This window comes from Sphaerodactylus townsendi, linkage group LG16 (genome assembly GCF_021028975.2).
Source record: "Sphaerodactylus townsendi isolate TG3544 linkage group LG16, MPM_Stown_v2.3, whole genome shotgun sequence".
Lineage (NCBI taxonomy): Eukaryota > Metazoa > Chordata > Lepidosauria > Squamata > Sphaerodactylidae > Sphaerodactylus > Sphaerodactylus townsendi.
The window spans coordinates 10,503,768-10,529,609 of record NC_059440.1 but is presented as its reverse complement, the minus strand read 5'-3'; the positions used below and the strand labels follow the sequence as shown (position 1 = coordinate 10,529,609).

The 25,842-nt window shown below is 49.0% G+C and overlaps 1 protein-coding gene across 1 annotated transcript; it reads right to left on the bottom strand.

Moving 5' to 3' along the window:
* Positions 1 to 8,834: 8,834 nt before the first annotated feature.
* TLCD1 (TLC domain containing 1) lies at positions 8,835 to 16,861 on the bottom strand. The gene is made up of 4 exons (XM_048518471.1): positions 16,598 to 16,861; positions 15,742 to 15,824; positions 11,452 to 11,534; positions 8,835 to 9,565 (listed from the first exon to the last, which is right to left on the bottom strand). The coding sequence occupies exons 1-4, from the start codon at positions 16,786 to 16,788 to the stop codon at positions 9,179 to 9,181; spliced, it is 744 nt and encodes a 247-aa protein (XP_048374428.1). The 5' UTR covers positions 16,789 to 16,861; the 3' UTR covers positions 8,835 to 9,178.
* Between the last annotated feature and the right edge of the window lie 8,981 nt (positions 16,862 to 25,842).

Here is a 25,842-nt window from a genome sequence, read left to right as displayed (position 1 = left end):
CAGCAAGAGCTGCCAGCCAGTATGACCAATGCAAATTGTGAGCTGGCGGAGTGGGATTGTTGGTGCTTTTTTGTGCTGGAAGTCAAAACTAAAGATCTTAAAATGCTGGAAATTCTTCAAGTCAGAAATGAAAACATATGCAGGGTTGACTTATAACTTAGCATATAAAATTATACTAATTGGCATGCTTGTAAAATTTTAAAGTACAATTGCCTATATTCCAAGTAAACTGAATATAGCTAGCTCTTGAGCATTGGCATATATAGTGATTAGGTGTTTGACTAGTCACTAGTGTCTGTGAGACTCAGGTTTGAATCCTGCCTCTGACATGGAGGGTCACTGGGTGATCTTAGGACATTAAATTTGAACCTTTGCAGGGTTGTTAGAATAAAATAGGGGGAGGCCATAACCAGTGTGGTGTAGTGGTTAAGAGCAGGTGCACCCTAATCTGGAGAACTGGGATTGATTCCCCACTCTGCCACTTGAGCTGTGGAGGCTTATCTTGTGTACTCCAACACATGCCAACTGGATGACCTTGGGCTAGTCACAGTTCTTCAGAGCTCTCTCAGCCCTATCCACCTCACACAGGAAGGGGGGGAAGGGAAAGGCGATTGTAAGCCCCTTTGAGTCTCCTTACAGGAGAGAAAGGGGGGATATAAATCCCAAACTCTTCTTTGGTTGCCCGTTTGAGAGAGAGGTTGAGAATACAGAGTTCCTTGTACAGCCACTCAATCACAAGAAGTCCTGACGACGCCATGTGTGCTGCAGTCCTCTTGCAGAAAATATGGCTAAGTGTTGGTAACTGTCACAGTGTTATCTGCGCCAGCATTTAGGAAAGCCTATAAAATGCTTCTTGGATGACAGGAGTTTGTGTGCTACAGCTTCAGCTAAGATTGCCACCTCTTGAGTTGGGAAATCGCTGGAGATAAAGGGGCGGAGCCCGGGAAGGGAATGTATAACAACCAAAGAACAGCGTAGTGGTAAATGATAGCCAAAACTAAGAAAGAGAAACTTACTATGTGTAACGAACTGAGTCCAGACAATCAGAATCTCCATGAAAGAATGGGATCTTTATTGAAAGGCTGAGAGTCCATTCAAAGGCTTGCGAGGAAAAACTACAAAGCAAAGAGAAAGTAACTAAGAGAACTCTGGTCCGTCCCCCATACAAACTTTCACAGTCTGGGAGAAACGCCAAGAACGAACAGATAAGACAAACAGCAAAACATCAAACAGGTGGCAATCTGTAACTGACCAACATTCCAATCCCCTCTTCACACTATGCATAGGGAAAAGACAAGACCAACCAATCAAATATGGGGTGCACGTTTAATGTGTACTGCATGCTATAGTGAAAATAAACAGAAAAAAACATATAACAGCAACACAGACGTTCAGACACTTGAGTCCACGAAAGGCAAGAAAAAAACCTGCTACTTAGATACACAGAAGTAACAGTCAAGACCTCTGTCGTCATAAAATAATCAGGTGATGTTTTCATAACAAGATCAAAGCAGACAAGTACATGGGAATTCTGGATATTAGTGCCCGTTTCACAGCCCAAAACAACTTCCTCAGCGATGAAACAGTCCAATTATAAATAAAAAAGCTTGCCAAAGATGGGGATAAATATCCTCCTGTAATCATACAAAAAGGCTTGTAAATTTCCCCTAGTTCTTTCCTGCTAAGGCTCACAGTGCAATCCAAAGGAGAGTTACTCAAGTCTAACTTTAACTTTCATATGTGTAATTCTGCACACAGCTGCGCTATCAGCTCCATTAATCCAAATGCCTGCCCCAGGCAAAACCGGTCAGATAACTTCCAACATTAAAGGTCTCAATAACTGCAGCAGATACTGTCCTCTTGATTAATTGGTCCTAAATGTAGATAGTTGCCCCGTAGTGCTGACTGCTGGAGTTCAGAACTAGTTGAGCAGGAAACTAGGCGGGGGGGAGGGTATTTACCTCCCTTTTCCTAAATGGAGTGTGGGAAAGGATAGAAGGCCTCCTACTCGCCAGCATACAAGTGAAGCACTTAAGCAGGTCACTTGCTCTGCCTGCTTCAATTCTTCCTCCCCCCCCCTCCGCCCCTTTCAACAGTGGTTCATCTGCCCTGAAACTTCTGTACCTTCTGAAACGTGCTCAGCTCTGACTGGGCCATTTTGTCTTGTTTTTTCACATGTCTGAACTGATATTTTTGTGCATAATTGGGACATCCCCCCCCGCCCCCCAGGCTGCAGAAAACCCTTCCCAGGGCAGTGGGAGGCCACAGCGTGACCCGTTAAGTCTGCTGCTAGAAGGAGCAGTGCTTGGCAGAGAAGATCCTTCACTGGAGCAAAGTCAGGGAGAGCAGTCCTCTGAAAAGGTATCACTTGACATATTATGCAAGTCTATATGTTGTCATTGTCGCAACCAACTTATGGTGACCCCAACAGAGGGCTTTCAGGGCAAGTGAGCAGAGGTGGCTTGCCATAGTCTTCCTCTGCAGTCTTCCTTGGTAGATTCATTGAATCATAGAGTTGGAAGAGTCCCCAAAGCGCCATCAAGTCCAACCCCCTGCAATGCAGGAACACACAGTCAAAGCACTCCTGACAGATGGCCATCCAGCCTCTCTTTCAAAACCTCCAAAGAAGGGGACTCCACCACACTCCGAGGTAGTGCATTCCACTGTCAAACAGCCCTGACTGTCAGGAAGTTTTTCATGATGTTGAGGTGGAATCTCTTTTCCTTCACCTTGAACCCATTACCTAGTCTCTGGAGCCGCAGAAAACAAGCTTGCTTCCTCACCAACATGACATCCCTTCAAATATCTAAACATAACTATCATGTCACTTCTTAACCTTCTCTTCAACAAACTAAACATGCCCAGCTCCCTCAGTCTCTCCTCACAGGGCATGGATTGCAGACCTTTTCCAATTTTGGTTGCCCTCCTCTGGACCCATTCCGGCTTGTCAATATCCTTCTTGAATTACGGTGCCCAGAACTGTACAAAATATTCCAGGTGAGGTCCAACCAATGCAGGAGAGGTACAATATTCCAGGTGAGGTCCAACCAATGCAGGAGAGGTACAGTTACATCCCTGGTACCGTGTTTCCCCGAAAATAAGACAGTGTCTTATATTAATTTTTGCTCCCAAAGATGAGCTATGTCTTATTTTCAGGGGATGTCTTATTTTTCTGTGTTCTGTTTGTCGGGCATGCTTCCAAACAAAAACTTTGCTACGGCTTACTTTCGGGGGATGCCTTATTTTTCGCACTTCAGCAAAACCTCTACTATGTCTTATTTTCAGAGGATATCTTATATTCGGGGAAACAGGGTAGTCCCATCCAGGCATTGACCCAACTTAGCTTCTGAGATCTGGCCATACCATACCTTTCCACACCCCAACTTGACCTGGTGGTGGAAAGTCACAGTCACGTAAAGTCACAAGTAACTTATGGTGACCCAGTAGAGTTTTCAAAGCTGGAGGTGAGCAGAAATGGCTTGCCATTGCCTATTTCTGCGTAGCGACCCTGGACTTCCCTGATGGTCTCCCTTCCAAGTACTAACCACAGCCAACCCTGCTTAGCTTCTGAGCTCTGGTGAGATCAAGCTGGTCTGGGCTATCCAGCTTGAGCACTTGACCTCTTCAGCACTGTGTATTCTTTGGGCTAGGCCTGGCCTCTGTTCCTGAGTCTAGTTAGCATTCTGAGCACTGGGAGGCAGACTCTGAAAGCTGTTTGCAATGGTGCCTCTTTTCTCTTTCCAGGACAGCTGTACTTTCCCTGGCTGCTCTGGAGAAAAGCCAATTGCCTTGAGTCTGTCTATAAAAGTTAGAATACTTTAGCAAGCTCAAGCAGGTCTTTTTGCTGACCGGCTGCGTAACAACCGTGTGCTGGAAACTGCCCTGGAGCTCCTGGAATTTGCAGTATCGGCAAGGCAGGAGGGGCTCGCTTTATTTCAAGTGGAAACTGCTTTTCTGACACGACCTGGTCACAAAGTGTTTTGCTGCTAACAGTGGCACAGTTCAGCAACAGGGAGACTGAACGTGGTCCTCTGCTATTCAAGCAAGGGGCTACCGGTGTTGTGGTGTAGTGGTTGAGAGCACGTGCATTCTAATCTGGGGAACCGGGTTTGATTCCCCGCTCTGCCACGTGAGCTGTGGAGGCTTATCTGGGGAACTAGATTAGCTTGTGCGCTCCAACACATGCCAGCTGGACGACCTTGGGCTAGTCACAGCTCCTCAGAACTCTCTCAGCCCCACCCACTTCACAGGGTGTTTATTTGGGGGGGAAGGGAAAGGAGATCCTTACAGGAGAGAAAGGGGGGGGTATAAATCCGAACTCCTCTTCTTTCTGGAGCTCCCTTCGTGAATCAGGTTCAGGTTGTTGGTCTGTTGCCTGGCTTTGGCGGACAGGTGCCTTTCCCAGCAATTTTAACCTGAGCTGCAGGGGATTGGGACAGGGAGGCAGCTCTGGAAGGGCACCAGGTGCTCTTAACTCTTGAGTTACAGCTCCCTATCGGCAAAGAGCCGCTGAACCACTTAAGCTGGGGTGAGAGGGGGGAGACCCTTGGTAAACCTTTGCGACTTCTCACCCCTGGGCTGATGCAATTGGCCCCGTGCCTGGAAGAAGTAATGCCCCAAGGCCCTTTGGGGGAGCCTGCCAATGAGAACTGAAGGTTCTTCTCCCCCGGAAAATGTAGACAGACCTCTTCCCTCTGTCAGCTGCGCGGGGGGGGGGGGCAATCTCCTGCGCCATTTATTGCTCTTCTATGGATGCCTTTTTCCATGTGAGGCCTGGGAATCCTCTGGAATTACAGCAGCAGTGGCATAGTGGTTAAGAGCAGGTGCATTCTAATTTGGAGGAACTGGGTTTGATTCCCCGCTCTGCCACTTGAGCTGTGGAGGCTTATCTGGGGAATTCAGATTATCCTGTGCACTCACACACCAGCTGGGTGACCTTGGGATAGTCACAGCTCTATGGAACTCTCTCAGCCCCACCTACCTCACAGGGTGTTTGTTGTGAGGGGGGGAAGGGCAGGGAGATTGTAAGGCCCTTTGAGTCTCCTACAGGAGAGAAAGGGGGGATATAAATCCAAACACCACTTCTTCTTCTCATCACCAGACTACAGAAATCAGCCCCCTGGAAAAAATAGATGCGTTGGGAAGGTGGATCCTAGGGCACTGTGCCCCACTGAGGTTACTGGCAATCCCCAAATGTGCATAGGGTTTCCCAATCTGGAGTGGGCAGCCCTGCCCCCCTCCACCCCTGCTAGTAGCCGGGAGGGACTTGGCACCTTTATGGTTTTGGCTTGTCTGAGTTTGTAGGCAAGAAGGCTGTGTAGTGGTGTGTGTGTGTGTATGGGGGGGGTGCCTGACCTTCCTTCACCCCTCCCACCTTTTAAGCCCTGGAAGATCTGAAAGCACTCGCTGGTTTTCCTTGGTGGGGCTGGGACCGTAGGAAGAGGGAATGGCAGGTTTGATTTGAGAACTGAAGGCAGAGGCGATCTCTCCAAAGGTGGCATTTCGTAGGCAGTGGAATGTTACTCAGATTGGGGGAACTGCATTTAAACAGGATCATTAACTGAAGGCAATTCAAGTATGGACCAAATCTGCATCGACTATCATTTGCATTCTGTATTTTTTCCAAGTGGCTCCAGCTGGCAGGGCTTACCCCATTCTGTGCCCATCGCAACTCTACCTGGTAGCTTAGACTGGGAGAGCAGCAGCAGTGGCGTAGTGGTTAAGAGCAGGTGTACTCTACTCTGGAGGAACGAGGTTTGATTCCCCACTCTGCCGCTTGAGCTGTGGAGGCTTATCTGGGGAATTCAGATTAGCCCGTGCACTCCAACACATGCCGACCTTGGGCTAGGCACAGTTCTTCGGAGCTGTCTCAGCCCCACCTACCTCACAGGGTGTTTGTTGTGGGTGTGGGGAAGGGAAAGGAGATTGTCAGCCCCTGAGAGAAAAGGGGGATATAAATCCAACTCTTCTTCTTCTTCTCTTTGCTAAAGCGCCCTGGTGTGCAGGCAAGTTTGGTTTTCAAGGGAGAGCAAGGGAGGTTCAAGAACGCGAATATGGACAATGGGAGATTCTGTATCGGAAGCCAAATTCTGCAATCAACAGGCAGCCAAACAAAACATGGGGCCAAGATGCAAAAAAGCTGGAAAGGAGTGCAAAGAAATGGCAAACAGATTTTTTTTAAAAAAGACAACCTGTTGCGTTAAAGAAAATAAGTTTTGTGTTGTGGGGAGGGAAAGACCAGGAATGCAGAGGTTGAAGGCAAGAATGTGGGCAAGAGTGACAGTCGTCAGTTTGCTCGGTGAACCGGGGCGGGGCGGTTGAAGAAGGGACAGTTTTCTGACATGAGGGCTTACCTGTTCTCATGCATTTTTGGCATTACCAAGAATCTCTGTTCAGGTGGCTCCAGGTGACTTGCAGGCTCTGGAAGCCTGTAAAGAAAATACTAAGCACATCTCAAAAGCAATTGTGTACATGCGTGTGTGTGCATGCTTCAGAACTGATCCGCCCGGTGATTTTTCCAGTTCCCCTCCCAGGGCTAAGCACGCACTGTCCTTAATTTGGTTCTGAAAGGGCGATTTCACGCATACATTTGGGGCTGTGGCAGAGAAATGTCTCAAACCCAGACCTCCTGGAGCCAGCTCCTACCATTCAACCACGGATTCCAGGGGAAAACTTTTTTTTTCCTTTAAAGAAAACCAGCTCTGTTGTGCTGGGAGGACATCAGAAGAAAAAATCGCAGATACACTGCTGGAAAGAGGAATCCTAGAAGGACTGTGCCCCTTTTTTCAGGTGCATTCTTGTATTCTGGTTGGCTTTCCCATCTAAGTCAATGACAGAATTTGAACTTTCCCTCCCACGGCTGCTACACCAAAAACGTGCCCAAGGAAAGTAATAAATTCTGGGGGGAGGCTGCCAATACCACCCTAAGCCATGTTAGATCGCCATGTTAGAGCAGCAGTGGCATAGGAGGTTAAGAGCAGGTGCACTCTGATCTGGAGGAACCGGGTTTGATTCCCCGCTCTGCCGCCTGAGCTGTGGAGGCTTATCTGGGGAATTCAGATTAGCCTGTGCACTCCCACACACGCCAGCTGGGTGACCTTGGGCTAGTCACAGCTTCTCGGAGCTCTCTCAGCCCCACCCACCTCACAGGGTGTTTGTTGTGAGGGGGGAAGGGCAAGGATATTGTAAGCCCCTTTGAGTCTCCTGCAGGAGAGAAAGGGGGGATATAAATCCAAACTCTTCTTCTTCTAGACTCCTTAACATCAATGGACATAGAGAGGGGTCATTCTGCTTACACAGGAAAGATCGGTTTTCTTCCAAAGTTCAGCATCACGTGCCTGTTTTCTCACTCACTGCCACAGCCAATCCAGCTGGCTGAGACAGGAGGGTTAACAAAAACCTGGCTGCTGCGAAAGGGCGCGCACTCTGCCCCCCGCCCAACAACGCACCACTTCCAGCCAAAGTCACTACATTCAAATAAGGCTGTTTGTGCCACGCAGCTGCCGAATTTGCTTTCTGAGAATCCCAAGTTTCATTTTTAAAAAGAAAGTATCTAGTCCTCACGGACACATGAGTGAGGGAGGAAACAGTGGAACGGTCAGTGTTCCAAAACCGCAACGTTCACTCTGTCGCCTTAGACCAGCGGGCATCACTGGATTGTTGAGAAAATAGTGACGTGAGCAGTAGGCTCCATCACGCTTAGAAACTCAAAAGGGATCGAGCCGTTTCTTCCCAGCCTCCTCTGCAAAACAGGGGAAATTATGCTGGTCTGCTTTGCAGGGCTGTCACAAGGGAATGTGACACTTTGAACACTGGAAGCAAGCGGCTATTTCTCTGCACAGACCTTGTGTTGCGCTTCCGTGTGCCTCTCTTGTTATTAACACACGACAAAGGCATTGTAATAAGCAGAAATGGCTGTAGGGTACCAGCAAATTGGATCCAATTCCTTTACAGAACAGTGGTACAGAATTGGATGATTTTTTTTCCCCTTCTTTGGTTCGAGAGACAGTGTGGTGGTATAGAGTGAGTATTCAAACCCGGGAGATCCAGGTTTGAATACCCACTGTATCATGGAAGCTTAATGGGTGACCGTGGGCGAGTCATGCACTCTCAGCCCAGCCTACCTCGCAGGGGTGGTTGTGAGAACAAAATGGAGGAGAGGAGAATGCTGTAAGCCGCTCAGAGTTCCCCCTGGGGAGAAAGGCAGGGAGCAAATGAACTAAACTAAGCGAATGTTAGAGCAAAAGAGCACCTCTGCCAAGAAAGTCTCTTGGCCCAGCAAATCTGGCTCCCAGCCATCCTGGCAGGCAGGCAGAGGCGTCCTTTCCACGCTCCCCAGGAGCTGCCTGCTCTGGTGGCTCAGGTGAGGCAATCCAGGGCCGGGATTGGGTGGGCAGCTCAGGTGAGGAGCTGCCAGGGGAAACGGCTGGCCAACCAGCTCCGAGTTCACTCCAAGCCAGGCGTCCCATCGGCATGGCAACAGGTCCATCCCCTCGGCTGCCTTCCCTTCCAAGAGAGCAGAAATGTGAAACTTTCCTTTTCCCCTTCAAAGCCAGGCCACCTCCTCCCCCCTTTCCAGGGTTCCAGCACAATCCCTCGGCTGGGCCCCTTAAAGAATTGCCCTGATAGATCCAGCCCCACCCACCCGCTTTGTCTCACCGAAGCTGAATTCACCCTCACACCCTCCAGAAGTCCACCACCAGGAAATCAAAGGGTTGCCCCATTTGTTACTTTTTCTGTCCTCTGTCAAAAACTGAGGGCTACTGAGCCCCGAGCGCCACGCAACGTATCAGCCGCATCCTGACCGTGCTGGAAAGACAGCCCTGATCCGTGGATCCAGGGTGTAAACAGACTTTAATGGGTGGAGTAACCCCCTGCAACAGTAAAGACAGATGATTGGTTCTTTCTCCTTTCTTTGATCCCTTCTGAGCTCAGATCAGCGTCGATGGTCTGGTTCCTTCCAGAGGGCAGGAGGTTTTATCTGAGACTCAGATTCATAAGGCTGGATCTTCCTGTCCACCCCCCACCCCCAGCCGAAAAGGAAGGAAATGGCTTAAGGAACAGCGCGGTGTATACAGAGTCTACGAAAGTTAAGGCACTTGGGTAATAAGAGTTTGAGTTCAAGGCCAGACCTGTGTGGTCTCCCCCTCCAACGTCGGGGGCTGCCTCTGGGGCACGCTCAGTCTATGAGGAACTTCTTCTCGCTGTCGGGGCCCTGCTGCCGCGTGCCGGGGCAGAAGTCAGAGCGCAGCAGGCGCGAGAAGTACATCAGGATCATGGTGTCGAGGAGCACTAAGTTGACCATCAGGAAGGCACCCTGCCCGCGCACCTCCACGTACCGTGCAAAGTACCAGCTTAGGTAGGCCTGGGGCGCCAGGCGGAAGACGAAGTACGCAACCAAGTTGACATACTTATTGACCTTGTAGACGGTGGGGAACTGCAGGTTGCCCAGCCGTATCATCATCCGGATGGTCAGGAAGATGTTGCTCACCTCCACGAAGAGCACAAGCAGCCCAGCCCCGACGAAGCGGTTCAGCAAAATCCCTGAGAACAAACCAGTGACGGCCTGAGAAGAGACGGGAAGGAGGAGGGTTAACTGGAGCCGTGGCCTCCTTCCGTCCATTTTAAGACAACCGATCACGAAAAGGCCCACCCGAGAAAAGAAGCAGGCAGTTCATACTCGCTAAGAAGCATATGTTAACGTCGTTCCTGGCAGACGAACGCAAAACAAGCAACGTTCGACAGGCTGCACAACAAGGGAATCTGGTTTATCGAGACGTGGAATCAGAGCTCATCAGCATTTCTGGCTGGCAGCTCCTGTAATCTTCAGTGAATCAGATCTTGCACAAAAGGATACAAACCTTGAACGGCAGTGACTTTTCAAACTGTTTTTGGGAGAAACACCCCCCCCCCCCTTTGGAAGCTGTGCAGAGATTGCTCAAGGAGAAGATCGAGGAGTCTGGCCGGTGAGTGAAGAATTGCAAAATGGGATCCTCCACCTGTGTTCTCTGCCTCAACGTTCTGAACCTCATGAGGGGCAAACCAGAAAGCAAAGAGCCTCTTTGCTGGAGCTCGAGATGCATATACCCACGCAGACTATTTTGCAGCTGTTTACAAGATGGTTAAGGGTAAAGAGACAGAGAAGAACTCTCTGGCAAAATCCCAGAGGCACCTCACCTCTACAAAACCACTTTCCTTCCTTCCTTCCTTCCTTCCTTCCTTCCTTCCTTCCTTCCTTCCTTCCTTCCTTCCTTCCTTCCTTCCTTCCTTCCTTCCTTCCTTCCTTCCTTCCTTCCTTCCTTCCTTCCTTCCTTCCTTCCTTCCTTCCTTCCTTCCTTTATTTAATTTATATCTTAGATTTTAAACCGCCCACCCCTAAAGGGTTCTGGGTGGTGTACAGAAGGCCAAAACAATATTTTGGAGCATCAGAGACAGAATGAGTGGTACCCAATTTCATGGGGGGAGGGGGAAATCAGCACTTTGGTTCTGCTGCGGCTGAAGAAACCATCCGGCTTAACTGGACAGAAAACTTCCCACCGACACCCCTAAAGTGGCCGTCCTTCCATTCTGCAGTTCTGCGCGCTCCCCGGAGTTGTCTGGAGCGAATGCGCAGGGATGACGAGAGCTTTACGCATTCAGGAAATGGGAGATCGTGCTGTATTGACTGCACTTCCCAAGAATTCTGGTTTCCAGAAATACACGCTCAACAATAAAAGCAGAGCAAGCTGCTAATCCCGGTGCTGCGCCACAGCAAGAGACAACCGGGGGTCAGCGTAACAAGAAGACAAACGCTCGCACAATTACGCCGCGTGGCTCGCAGCCAAACTGCTGAATTGCTTAAAGGAATTGTTTTAGGAACGAACAGTGCCCCTTGAAAAAAAATCCAAACACTTCGAACTCCGTGTGCTGCAGACATGAGTTTGGAAACGCAGGAGTGGAAATTCGGGAGCAGGATGAACCCTGGGCAATCCCCACAACCGTTTGCATAACTCCATTTGTATAGTGCAGTGAAGGCAAACCTTTTAGAGACTGAGGGGCAGAGCGAGGGGAAACTGCACCTGGGTCACGCGTGCACATTGTGCCCCTGCTGCGCCCCTGCCCGGAAATGTCCCAAAACACCCTTGCCCCGCCCCCGGAACACCCTCGCCACACCCCCACAGGGGCATGCGCCCAGTGCGTCGCGCACCCCTCAACCCCTTGGCACTATGTCACTGCCGAGTGCCCAAACTGGGGCGACAGCTCGCGTGCCCACAAAGTAGGCTCTGAGTGCCACCTCTGGCACCCGTGCCATAGATTTGCCACCACTGGCATAGTGCACTGCTTGTTTTCTGAATTCTAGCGCCAATCCTGAAGTTTCCAGTGTGGTGGGGAGTGTTTCAAGGGGTCGTGCGGAAAGTCTCTACCCCAGAATTATCTCTACCCACCCGATCCTACCACCCCACCGATACTTGCCATTAAATGGTGAACCAAGTACTCCCAAGAGGCCCGGGACTGCCGGCAGACGATGATGTCAAGGGAATCATGGATGAAATAACCTGGCAGAGGAGAGAAAGCCGTTCCATTGGTGCCATGGCCGCACATGCAAAAATCCCACCAGTTCCGCCTACATCAAGCCAGAAATATGGGGCAAAAAAGGCGGGTTTTTGGAGAACATGATCAACAATGGAAAATTTGCCAATGCTTTATTTTTTTCTATGCAAAGAACACCTACCCATTTCTCATAAGATTAACACTAATGAACAGCTGCTGTCGCCAACAGGTTATTAGGCAAGCTGGTAAGTATTAGGCAAAGTGGTAATTAATGTTTACCACGTTATTATCCTTAGGAAAGAGTGCATGGGAAAGAGTATGTCTTATTTATTTGTAAATGGAATGTGCGACAAAACCACAAAGACATAAGAAAGAGCCTGCTGGATCAGACCAGAGTCCATCTAGTCCAGCACTCTGCTACTCGCAGTGGCCCACCAGGTGCCTTTGGGAGCTGACATGCAGGATGTGAAAGCAATGGCCTGCTGCTGCTGCCCCCAAGCACCTGGTCTGCTCAGGCATTTGCAATCTCAGATCAAGGAGGATCAAGTTTGGTAGCCATAGATCAGGGGTAGGGAACCTGCGGCTCTCCAGATGTTCAGGAACTACAATTCCCATCAGCCTCTGTCAGCCAATTGGCCATGCTGGTAGGGGCTGATGGGAATTGTAGTTCCTGAACATCTGGAGAGCCGCAGGTTCCCTACCCCTGCCATAGATTGACTTCTCCTCCATAAATCTGTCCAAGCCCCTTTTAAAGCTATCCAGGTTAGTGGCCCTCACCACCTCCTGTGGCAGCATATTCCAAACACCAATCACGCGTTGCATGAAGAAATGTTTCCTTTTATTGGTCCTATTTCTTCCCCCCAGCATTCCCCTCCAGTGTATGCCCCCTGGTTCTAGTATTGTGACAAAGAGAATATAATCGAATTTTTAAAATTAAGTTATAAATTCGCCAGATTGGCAAATCGAATCCACAAGTGATGCTACGGAGTCACAGTTCTGCAGTGTCCCAGGACCACAACAGACAAAACCCACAGACAAAACCCACATGTTCAAACAGATGAGCAGACAAGTACATGCACAGTGCATTATACCCAGTTCTCTGGGTGTGCTAAAATTACAGTGTGGCAAAAGTTTTCAGTGTCTTTTGCTTTTTTCCTTAAAGGTCCTTCTTATCTCAATAAAAATTGTTTCTGCATAACGTTTTGAAGATAACATTTAAACTACGCTTGATTTATTTTTCCCCTGCTCAAATGCATTTGTTCAAGCATTTGTTGCTCTGAGGACATAAAATCAGCGCGAGGAACTTTTCAAATTTACTGCAGATCACTCCGAGTAAAGGCACTAGATTAGATCGTGTTCAGTTTGCGGTACCAAACTTCCCCTGTTCACATTTTTTCTAGAAAACCCACATCCTTTGGGATTGGGTCACATCTCTCTCAACCTTCAAAGTGCTCTCTCAAACAGTAGCAACTGGATTGTTGGATCAGACCGTGTGATCCAGTGTTCTGTCTCCAGATGACGACTCTGCTAACCTCCAACAAGGCCCAGAGGTATTGTCGAAGGCTTTCACGGCCGGAACCACTGGGGTTTCCGGGCTGTATGGCCATGTTCCAGTAGCATTTTCCCCTGATGTTTCGCCTGCATCTGTGGCTGGCATCTTCTGAAGATGCAGGCGAAACGTCAGGAGAAAATGCTACTGGAACACGGCCATACAGTCCAGAAACCCCACAACACCCCAAGGCCCAGAGGCCCCCGATCCTCCCTAGTATGGGGATATAGTGCCTCTCTGTAGATTAAAATCTTGTCAAGCTAATGTGGCCCCTAGCTGTTCATTCATTCATTCATTCCATTTATTTATTAGTTTTATATACCGCCCTCCCCGAGGGCTCAGGGCGGTTTACAACAAGATTAAAACATACAGTAAAACATAATTTAAATATTAATTACATAAAAAACAGAACATTTAAAAATGTGGATGGCGTCTGGCTACCCCCCTCCCCCCCCTTGTGCCCACGGGAGGCCAGATGAAGTGGTAGATATATTTTTAACCAGGCTGGCCAAACGCCTGGCGGAACAGGTCTGTCTTGCAGACCCTGCGGAAACTCTGTAAGTCCCGCAGGGTCCTGATCTCCCTAGGGAGCCTGTTCCACCAGGTAGGGGCCAGGGCTGAAAAGGCCTTGCCCCTCGTCGAGGCTAGCCTGATCATTTTTGGGCCAGGGATCACGAGTAGGTCCTCCTCCGAGGAGTGGAGGGGCCTACCGGGGCAATATGATATGAATTTCTTATTTAAAAACAAATAAAAACATCTAACCCAGAAGCAATCGCCACATCTTGTAGCCGTGAGATCCATAAATTAATTCCACAACTTGTGAAGCCGCCGTCTCTCTAGAACACTGCTATCAATCAACTTCAACGTGTGTCTCCAAGTGCTAATATTTTCAAAGCGCGAGGGGGGGGGGGGAGCTGTCTTTCATTCAGCTTTCCAAAGCTCTCTCATCTTTTTTTGTATAAACTAAAAAACTCCCAGTTGCTTGACCTCGTTTTCCTCAGGAAGACCGTTTTGGTGCTTTGACCTGAAAGTGTTTTTAATGAGCGGCGTACCCCTTTAGCTACCAAACACCAGTTTTCATCGATGCCCCTATTCAGGATTGTCTCCTGTTTGCTCGCAACCTTCTTTGTAGCCTTAGGAAAATCCTTGTTTTGAGCAGGTCTATTAATCAATGCAGCGAAACACCCCCCCATGCAAACCGGAGGCTGCATCTGCTGTGCAGGTTTGAGGTGCTGTCCGAAGAAAAACCCCACGGCCACAGAATCCAGTGCCACGCGAGAGTGCTGAACCAACAGAAATATTGAGTAACAGCCTCCACAGGCAACTGGAGATGACTGGCAGGAGCCGAGTTCAAGAAATCAAAACAGGGAAGGAGCTGTAACTTCTCAACAGTCCCAGACAGACTTTATTACATCTGGCCTTGTCTGTCGATTCAAAGCATCGGAACACGATGCTCTTGATTCTCATGTGAGAGAATTCGAGACTTTTCAAACATCCACCTTTTGCCTGCCCCCCACCCCCTGCACCTTTAGACCATCGCCTCTTCATTTTGTGCATGCTACACAATAAAGTCCTCTGGGGATCTTAAAAATCTGCTCGGTGCTTCGTGCCATTTGGGGTTGTTCCTTTGGCACAACTGTTGCCTAGGGGGATTTTCTCCAGACTGATATAGTTTCCCTGCAGGCCCTGTTTGTTTCACAAACGGAATCTCTGCCAAACCCAGAGAAGCTTCAGGGAGTAAGCGGATCCGCCAGTACCCAAAGTTCACATTTGTTAACTGTCCAATTAAAAACCTGCAATCTTCTCATTATTTCCCTCTTAATTTCAAGATCTTTGTTTTTGCTGAGAAACCTCCCGTGGGAGATTTTGTCAGGGGACACCTGGGGGCACTAGAGCATCCTGGGTAGAAAACCGTATTTGCATTTAGAAATCAGTTTTGTTGCTGGATGATTTACTCTTTTGTACAGTAAGCTTTTCATAATGCCAGTAAAAGGGATTTGGAAAGTCAGAGAGTCCAAGTGGTGGGGAGTTCCGCAAGCCCCACCAAGCCTGGGCCCAAGGGTTCTCTGCTGGCGCACCCCCCACTCTAGTGGCAGTGGGTGTGGTCGCGCCCTTACTGCAAGGTGGGAGGGCAAGAACCGAACCCCAGTCTCTGTGCCCAGCTTTCCCTACTCAGCTGATCCTGTTGAATTGGACCCAAGCTGAGATGCTCAGAGAAGAGTCGCTGGGCTGAAAGAGATCCATAAGAACAAAAGAGAGGCGCTGTCGGGTCAGACCAGTGATCTAGCTAGTCCTGCATCCTTTTTCACACACTGGTCGACCAGTTGCTCTGGAGCAGTGATTCTCAACCTTCCTAATGCCGCAACCCTTTAATATAGTTCCTCATGTTATGGTGACCCCCAACCCTAACGTTTATCCATTTAACAGATGGAGAACACTGATGCAGACAGTCTTAGGTGACCCCTGTGAAAGAGTTGTTCGACCCCCAAAGGGGTCCCGACCCCCAGCTTGAGAACCACTGCTCTGGAGGGAACAGAGGTCAAGACCTTTCTCTGATGTTGCCACCAGTACTGGGATTTAGAGGTTGCCTGCCACTGGCTGTGGAGGTTCCCTTTCGTCACCAGAGCCAGTAGCCATTCGAAGCCATCCGCGCTAGGTCTTACCTGAAGAAAAGGCTAGCAGCAGAGGTCCCGAAGGCGGGCTGATGTTGATGATATCCGAGAAGACGTCCGGATTCTGCCAAACCCTGCAGCAGGGAGGCAAGAACAGCCAGGCTTTAGGAAAACAAGCTTGCCTTTTATACGGTGTTCAAGTAAGCCAAGAAGCCGTGGGAGCGTTCCATTTCCTTGCTGTCCCCAAAGCTGTATCCAAACTGTGGGATCCCATATTTGCCAGGATCCCATATTTGCCAGGAACCCCCCAAAAGACCAAATCGCAAAGCCCAGGTTGCGAACTTCACACAAGCAGAGAGCAGGTGCGTCACCAAGAAGCACCTACAGAGCGTTTAAGCCCCTGCATTCAGTCAGACTCCAGCGTAAGTTCGATTCCAGCTCTGACAACAAGCTTCCCCTTAGGAGAGCAAAACGCACCCCGGAGATGGTTTGGGATTTCCAAAGGCTTTTCCTCTCCAAAACCCCAAATCTTTTCTTTTTGAAAAGCCTTCGCACCAGAAGAAAAACAAATACGGCTCCTCCCCCAGAACAGAAAAGTATTGTTAGCAGAGTTGTTGAAGAGGGGGCGGGAGAGAGTCAAGGCGCGTTCCTGTCTCCCCCCCCCCCGCGCTAAAGGGTCCAGATCTAAGGGTGGGGAAGGAAGGGGGCTCGGCGATCCACCCTCCCCGGGAGCCCCGGGACCCGCCTTGCCCGGCACTGCCCACACCGTCTGCGCTGGGGGTGGCACAGCTCAACCGAGGGATCCCGCTGCGCACAGGGGGCACCGGGCACAAAAAGGCGAGCCCACCAGGGAGCAAAACAGAGCCAGGCTCGGGGAAGGGGAGGTCGAAGGGATCGGGGCTCTTACCCCGCCACGGCCCAGATCCCGGCCACGACGGAGTGGGCGAAGGAGACGAGCAGGTTCCTCCAGCGCCAGGTGCGGATGGCTTCGCGGCGCACGTGAGCCGGCAACGGGCACCGGCCCAGCCCCCAGCGGAGCGCCCCGAAGAGCAGCGTGGAGCCCCCCACCAGCCCGGCCGAGCGCAGCCACGGGGCCATGGCCACGGCCGCCGAGAGAGGGCGCCTGCCTGCCTGCCTGCCTCCCTCGACGGGCGCCTCCGCCGGCCACGTGCGCGCCCGCCCCGCGGCCCCGCCCAGGGGAGGAGCCCCGCCCCGCCCTCCCCACGCGCGACCACGCCCCCCCGCGGGGGGCTGCGCCAGGGAAGAGTCCTGCGTGGCGGTTGAGCGCAGCCTGGACGGCGGGGCTTGCGGAACTCCCCGCCACTTGGATTTGCTGACTTTCCAAATCCCTGTTGTTGGCGTTATAACGAGTCTTATTATACAAAAGAGTGAATCGTGTTGTAACAGAACGAATGAAGCTACATAATCTAAAATACCATCTTGTCTCTCGGCGGGGTTTGATGTGAGAATCAGTTGTTCAGTGACTATAACAGAGGCGTTCCTCCCATTGGGCAAAGTGGGCAGCTGCCCTGGGCGCAGCCTTGTGGGGGGGCGTAGGTTCGTTTGTGGGATTTTTTTGTATTTTCAGTGTTTTTTCCATTTTTGGCCTGCAGGGGGCGCATTTTTTAGTCTAGCAGCACCAAAATTTCAGGGATTCTTCAGAAGACTCTCCTGATGATACCACCCAGGTTTGGTGGGATTTGGTTTAGGGAGTCCAAAGTTATGGACTCCCAAAGGGAGTGCCCCCATCCTCCATTGTTTCCAATGGGAGCTAATAGGAGATGAGGGCTACACCTTTGAGGGTCCATAACGTTGGACCCCCTGAACCAAACTTCGCAAACCTGGGTTATTATCATCAATGAGATCTCAAGAAGATACTCTGAAATTTTGGTGCTGCTATCTTAATAATTGCACACCTGACAGCAGGCACCCCCTAAATTTCCCCAGATTCTCCTTTTAAATCCACCCTCTTCCTGCCAATTGCTTGTTTTTTCTTTCTTTCTTTTATTCTCTCAATGCCTAATAAAGGTTATTATTATTAAATCCATCCCCTTCGGCATAGATTTAAAGGGAGAATCTGAGGTCCCCGGTTTAAACATTGAAAGTGATGCTGTTTCAGGGTGGGGGAGAATCCACCCCAAAAAGAGCATCACTTTCAATAAGATTTAAGCTTCAGGGACCCCAAATTCTCCCTTTAAAATGTGAATTTGAAAGGAGAATCTGGACTGCCTAGTTTAAACACCATTGAAAATAATGCTGTTTTGGGGGTGGATTCCAGCATCACTTGTTTAAACTAGGGAGCCCAGATTCTCCTTTTAAATCCACCTTAAAGGGAGAATCTGGGGTCCCCTGTTTAAATAACATTGAAAGTGATGCTGTTTTCCCCAATTGGGGGGGATTGGATACAACACCATAAAATGTTTTCATAGCAGTAATAAAACATTTCGAGAGCATTTTGAAAATGTTTTCAAAAAATATTTCTGCTGTGTTCAGATTTGTGAGTTGGGGCATGTTCTATAATGGGATGGTGACTTTGAAATGACCTGGTGGAAAAAATCATTGTTTGGTTACCATGGGAGAGGTTGGCCGCCCGTGGGGGGGGGCACCAAACTCAGGTTTTGCCCAGGGCTCCAGTTTGCCTAGGTACGCCCCTGGACTATAAGCATCAGGTTCTCGTATTTCATTGCGAATGTTGTTTCGTAGCAAAACGCAAGAGGCTTTCCAGTTACCACACAAGACTCGTTATTTAGTAACAGACCGATCGGCTGTTGCTCCATAAATCCTTCTTTGTTGACCAAGGAAGGGGTCAACAAGGAGTGTCTGCTATGAAAAGGACAATATAAAAGTATGTGACCAACAGTTTCTGCATGGATTGCGTTGCAAGTACGTTCTTTCCTGACAAGAGAATGTCTGAATATCTTCCTAGCATAACTGCTGATGGCAAAACCTTTTTCAGATCTTTAAACCTTGCTCAGATCGCTACCGTAGGGCCGCGAGCATCAGTGCCAGGACATACTAGACATGTAATCAATGAAACCATCCAGAAAACAGCACATTTCAACGTAACGTCCCCATCATCGTTTGGACCTCAAAACACTTGGCCAAAATAAAACTTTGAACATTCCCTGTACTGCAAATACCGGAGGGGGCCTTTCCAAGGGACCTTGGCGGATGGGCTCCACATCCCGGACCTTTAAGACGAGGGAGCAAACTGGTCTCCCTGCTGCCTGCAAGGGTGAACCCTCCTAAGCAGCGAGGAAGAGACGAATAGGATTTCCAGGGGCTGGAGAAGGGGTGCCACCTCTGGGTTGGGAAAGACCTGCAGATTTGCGGGGTAGGAGTCTGGGTAGGGTAGGGCAGTGATGGCGAACCTTTTTGAGACCGAGTGCCCAAACCCCACTTATCTATCGCAAAGTGCCAACCCGGCAATTTAACCTGAATGCTGAGGTTTTATTTTAGAAAAAACCAGTTGGCTCCCTCTTCTTCTGTCCCACCCACTCGAGCAATGGCCAGACTGCTCTAGTCTCCAGCAAGTCCTGCACGCACTGCTCTGTGCCTCTCTAGCATCTCTGCCTCCTCTGTGCGCCCCCCCCCCTCAGCCAGCAGCCACCTGGAGCACAGGCACCAGGCCTGCCAGCCGAGTCCTCCCTGCTCACCGCGGTGCATACATGTTGTGCTCAGTGGCCTAGGCCAGCCTAGATGGGTGTGTGTGTGTGAGTGTGATTTTCTGCCCTCCACATGATGAACTCTGTGTGCGCGTGCCATAGGTTCGCCATCACTGGGGTAGGGTATTTCCAGGAGATCTCTAGCCGTCCCCTGGATACTGGCAACTCTATGGGGAGTGTAGAGCAGAGCAAAATTCCTGGGGACTGGAGGGTGAACTTCTGCAGAGAAAAGTGTGGTCTTGCGCAGTTAAGCTGAATTTGGCTTGGGAATCTTCCTTTCCTATAGTTGTCCCAGTGTGCCACTCCTCCCCACTAGCCCTGTTCACACACTCCAGTAAAGGCAGGTACACGCTACATGTACACAGAGCCAATGACTGGGCTGTCTGTTTTTGGCAAGATGATAGGTCCGGATCCTGTTCTAACTGGGCTGTGAAACAGAGACAGATCTGGCAGCCTAAAATGAGGCCTTCTGGTCTCAATGTAGACAAAGGCTGTTGTTTAGTGGCTTTCTCTTCAGTGTTGGATCAGATGGATCTTGTTGAGAAGCTGGAAGGCAGAAGGAGGTATCAAAGGGCATGCTTTGGATTGGTTTCATTCATTCATTGGAGCCGGAGGGTTACGTTTCTTCTGTTAGATCACCTGGCGCTTCTGTAGCCGTCCTGAGTCAAAGGGGCATGATGGACAAGAGAAATTGAATCTTACTGAGCTTTTGAAACATGAATCTTGGCTTTTTATATTGGCTTTTTATATATGTCAACAGCAGCAAGCATACTATACGCACAAAAATGGAAAACTCCAGGTATTCCAGCAATTGAAGAATGGTGGGTGAAGAAGAAGAAAACGAAGCTGTCGGATATATATCCCCCCTTTCTCTCCTGTAAGGAGACTTAAGGGGGCTTACAATCTCCTTTCCCTTCTTCCCTTCCCCCCTCCCCACAGCAAACACCCTGTGAGGTGGGGTTGAGAGAGCTCCGAAGAACTGTGACTAGCCCAAGGTCACCCAGCTGTCATGTGTTGGAGTGTACACACTAATCTGGTTCATCAGATAAGCCTCCACAGCCCCAACTGGCAGCGCGGGGAATCAAACCCCGTTCTCTAGATTAGAGTGCACCTCTAAAGCTTTCTCTACCATTTTCCCAATTTGAAATTGCTATGGAAAGCTATTAAGTAAATTTATTTGTCTATTAAGTAAATTTATTTATTTGTAGCATTTAAATATTTATTAGCCACCTTTTTGTCTTATGGAGATTTAGGAGATACATTCTTTCCAGGCAGCCAAAGACTTTTTTTTTTGCATTTATGGAAAGTATAGTTAGTCATTTTCCCAACTGTTTATGATGATTTAGAATATTTAAGATGTTGCAATTAACATCAACAGAACCCTGTGTTGATATAAGTTAAAGCCATTTTGATCTTTGTACATAGTGAGTCATGATGCTGTTCTGCCAGGATGCTATCAAGAAAGGATTTAGCATCTTGGGCTCATTCTGCACATGCAGAATAATGCACTTTCAAACTGCTTTCAGTGCTCTTTGAAGCTGTGCGGAACAGCAAAATCCACTTGCAAACAGTTGTGAAAGTGGTTTGAAAATGCATTATTTTGTGTGTGTGGAAGGGGCCTTGGTTAAGAAATTAAATTCATCTGTAGTTTTTTTTACTCATGAAAGTTTTGCTTGTATTGTGACCAGCTGCTTTTGTTCTGGTGAGATGACATAGAGATCTGCTAAGTAAAATAAACGGTCATTTCAGGCTGAGCCAGGGAAGTTGGAGAAGCAGCCTCTTTTCCTTCCATTCCCCTGAAATGTTTGCCACAGGCAACACAGCCGGTTGTTGCTTTCTCCTGAAATGCAGCTGCTGCCCCTCCCTGACCCGCAGCAGGTCTCTTGGGGACTCGGATTCGGAGCCTCAAATGGGAAGATTTTGTCCTGTGACACCTGGTGGCAGCATCTGCACACGGGCCTCATCCAGCGGGTCTGCAAATGTCCAACTTGGCTGATGGAAGCGTGGCGCTGGACGGGCTTGCACAGGAATTCTGGGGGCTGGAAGCCAGGAGAAGCAGAGCTGTGTTTTTAGTAGGACCGGCCCAAATAATGCAGAGCATTGTGGAAGCTTTTGCATGCTCTAGAACACTTCTGCATATGCCCCTTTTTAAAAACTGTTCCAGTGAGTTCGAGAGCACTTTGAACTTTGCACAATGGTGTGTGTTACTGTGCTTAGTCTCGGTCAAAAGTAGTTTTGTTCTTGGCGTCAGTTTGCAGTCTCCACTGAGGCCTGGGAGTTGACTGAATTCCCCCAGGGGCTGGTAAAAAAACCCAGAAAGGCAATGAGGTGAATTGCTAATTCTTGATTAAAAGTAATGGGGCTTGACAAAAGAGGGACCTGCTAGTTCGTGCATTGTTTCATTCTCCTAGAATGGGTTGTTCTCCTGGGCCACATTCCTCCTCCTCAGTCCTGCCCAGCTCTGTTCTGGCCCAGGTCAAGCTCCTGTGGATTGCTATTGTATAGAACTATCCCAGGAATGCATGGGATGGGCTGAGAGGTCTGAGGAGCCTCTCTTGGTGCAAGAAGGTAGGGCAGACTTGGCTGAGACAGTCTGATGCGAAGCTCCGCTCATACTGGTTCTGGTGGGTTTTCCGGGCTGTGTGGCCATGGTCTGGTGGATCTCGTTCCTAACGTTTCGCCTGCATCTGTGGCTGGCATCTTCAGAGGTGTATCACAGAGGGAAGTCACAGCGTGTAACAGACTTCTATCTGGGATGCGCTGCACAAAATGCCAGCCATGCAATCAGCGAAGCGTTAAGTAGAATCTGAACCAGACCACGGCTCCTACCAGATTCAGTTGAATCTGGCCGTGAAAGCCTTCGGCAATCCTCTCATGTTTATCATAAACACCAGAGGTTTCCCCCACAAGCTGCATGTAAAGGCAGGAGAGCAGGGCAAGAGTGGAGCATGTGTAAGAGCTTGGATTGCCAGCTGTGGGTTGGGAATTCCTGGAAAATTTGGGGGTGGAGCTTTCTTTGGGGAAGGGGGGGATCTCAGTGGGGGAATGCCATGGAGTCCACCTTCCAAAGCAGGCGTTTTCTCCACGGGGAACGATCTTTGTAGTCTGGAGATCAGTTGGAGATTGGCAACCAGAGGTGGGATCCAGCAGGTTCTCACCAGTTCCCGAGAGTGGGTTACTAATTATTTGTGTGTGCCGAGAGGGGGTTACTAATTGGGTCCGCTTTTCCATCTCCATGCCCTTGCCTCCCCGAGAGGCATCCTGCCTTTGAAAGTGAAGGTTCCATATAGCAATTGGGACTAATAATGTAACTCCCTGAACTGGGTTAATCCCTTTCAGGTACTGCAATTCATTGATTCTCAGCCTTTCGTACCTTTTATCTCACCAGTCTCTATCAACGAACCTGTGTGTTTCACCATTGCTGTGTTCAGATTTGTGAGTTGGGGCATTTTCTGTAATGTGATGATGATTTAGAAATGACCTGGTGCAAAAAAATTTTTGGGGTCGTGGTGGGGTGGCTGCCCATGGGGGGGGCATCCAACTCAGGGTTTGCCCAGGGCTTAGGTTTGCCTAGGTACGCCTCTGCCCCCTTTGCTGAGGGGGGACTGGCGAGGGAACCTGTTACTAAAATTTTTGGATCCCACCACTGTTGGCAACCCCTACGGGAGCCCTTCCCAGTGGCTTCTTCCATCCTCTTGTCTCGCTGATCTATTTTATTGACACAACCACCCTGTGAGGTAGGTTAGGCTGAAAGCGTGTGACTAGCCCAAGGTCAGGCAGTGCGCTTCCATGGCAGAGTGGAGGGATTCAAATGTGGGTTTCCTAGTCCCACACCTTAACCACCACGCTGGCTCTCTCCTGAAAGCGGAGTTAAAACCAGCATCCCAATAAGCCCCCGCCACCCCCACCCCCCCACACACACTCTGTACTGCTTCCCATCCTGCTCTCAGCAAAATGTTAGGAATGGCAGCTGGCCTCTCTGAGTTCAGATGATTCAGCAAAAACAAGCCATAGTCTGAGAACACCTGAAAGACCAATGAATTTAGCTTTGGATCTGCTCATCTTCCTGGGTGTTTTAGCTTTTTCAAGACTTCAGCAATATTTTGGAAAGAGATAGCTTGACTGTGTGGAAGTTAGCAACACCCCACCCCTGTTCCCATGTGACCTCCCCCACACACACCCGGCCCCACCATTCTGTGTCTTCAAGAACAGTCTGGTGTCACCTTAAAGGCTTACAAACTTAAGAAGCGGAAGTTTTTCTCAAACGTGTTGGAAAGTGCCATAATGTCACAGCTGACTTATGGTCAGCACCCGTGGCACAGCTGACTTACGGATTTTCAAATGCAGGAAGTAAATTCATGTTCAGTATGCATGAGGAGGAGGAAGTTGGGCGATAGAGGGTTTACAGAAAAAAAAGAGCAACTCAAAAGCACCCAAGATAAGCTCGGCAGTCGTTTGCAAAAACCGATAAGAGTGCACTCGGTTACCTTAAGCTTACAGCAATTAAAGACGCGCTCCTTCTATTCAACTTTCGGTCTGTCTCTCTAATTACAAGTATTGATAAATTCTACAGCAGCCATTTTTCGCTGTGGTCTGCAGAGGGGTAGCCATGTCAGGCTGTTGTAAAAAATAAAATAAAGTCCAGTGGCACCTTGAAAGCTAACCACATTTATTTCAATATGGCCTTTCATGAGTCACACCCCACTTGGTCAGACAGATATGTCTCTGGAAGGCTGCCTTTGAAGCTATTCTGCTGAGGAAAGGTGACTTTTAGATCAGCAACAGAGTAATTTTCTGCCTTATCTCCTTGCATGCGGTCACTGATAGACTATGCTCCTGCAAGTCTCCCCCCCCTGCTGTGTCTGCTTTTCCTCAGATGTTTTGACTTCAAGTTACTTTATCAAAGGGACACTTCAACAATCCACACTCTTTCTGAAAGGCAGTGCCAGCTGCATAGAACACCTGGCTTCTCCCATAAAGGGAATGTCCTTTATGGGAGAGCCAGCTGGCACAGCTACTCAAATCCTCTTTCTGAAAACCTGGGAGATCTTTCCAGGCCTTGTTAAGAAAGGAAATCTATACACTACTCTTGAGGTGTCTGTGGTCACCTGCATAGTTTCATTCACAGAGAGTCCAGAGACTTCTGTGTCCTTATATGTTCCTGGCACTTCCAAGCTTGCAAGTAGTGATTTGTTCAAAAGGAAACATCCGCAATTCAAGGGTTTTTTGAGGAGTCTTCCCCCCCTACACACATATTAGGGTAGCTAAGTTCCTCTTAGCGCTGGCAAGGGATGAGGGAGTATGGATGCTAAATCCAGGTTGGTCTACTCCTGGAGATTTGGGGATGGAGACCTCAGTGGGGTGCAACACCATAGAGTCCACCTGCAAAGCATTCCTTTTCTCCAGGGAAATGGATGTCTGTAGTCTGGAGATGAGCTGTAATTCCAAGGGGATCTCCAGGTCTTACCTGGAGGCTGGCATTCCTGTCCTCATGATAAAAAAAATGTTGCTTTGGCCAGCTTAACATGAAGTTATTGTTACCCGCTGCCAAGGGAACAGTTGGTGATGCTGAACTGAAGCAGTAATAACTGGGGTGGCAGCTAAGCCCGGGCTGGCAGAAGGGGGCCTTCGCAATGTAAATGAGGACAGACACAAGAATCTTAGATGCAGGAACACTTGCACCAAACAAGGCACATGCAACACCATTTATAGAGGGAAAATTCAAACATATAGGAGGAGGGTAAATAATAAAAAGTCCTATTTTCTCATTGGCGGAAGGCAAAACCAGGGGTGGAGCAGGGTGATCTCACGGTTTAATCCCATCAAGGGACAAAAGGTGGTAGCCACTGCTAAAGGTATTCTTCCTGGGTGCAGTTGGTAAAAACAGTCACAAGTCCAGCACCCTTTTCATGAGTCTTTTATGTCCCAACTGCAGGAACTTTAAAGTGGGGGGGGGGGAGGGAGGGAGTGTAGCTTCATAAATCAAGCCTGAATGCCTCCAACAGTCATGTACACGATGGGGACCTTAAGGAATAAAAACCTAACTAAACTACCTAAGCAAACATGGCTAAATAAACATAAAATAATACAAGAAATAAGATTAATAAAATAAAATTGAGCTTCTTTCATTTCATTGCGGGTATCATTATTCGTGTTTGAGAAAGCGAGTTACTCCTGTTTAGGCTGCAGAGGCTTTTTAAAAAGATTGAGGTAAATAAACCCACAATCTGCCTAACACCATTAACTGCTGTTAGCCACGAAATCTACATTTTGAACACAGTGTGCCACCACCTGTAATGATTCTGTGCTACAAACAAACACTCGCTGCTTCTATGCCAATGCCATAGCCAGGCCTCAAGTGCCACAGGGTGTCACACTGGTACAGTTTAATTCCCTTGCTTCAAAATGCATCGCAAATGTTGCTTTCCCCACAATTTTTATTAATTGCAAATACTTCCATGTTTTTCTTACAAAATTAAACTGGACT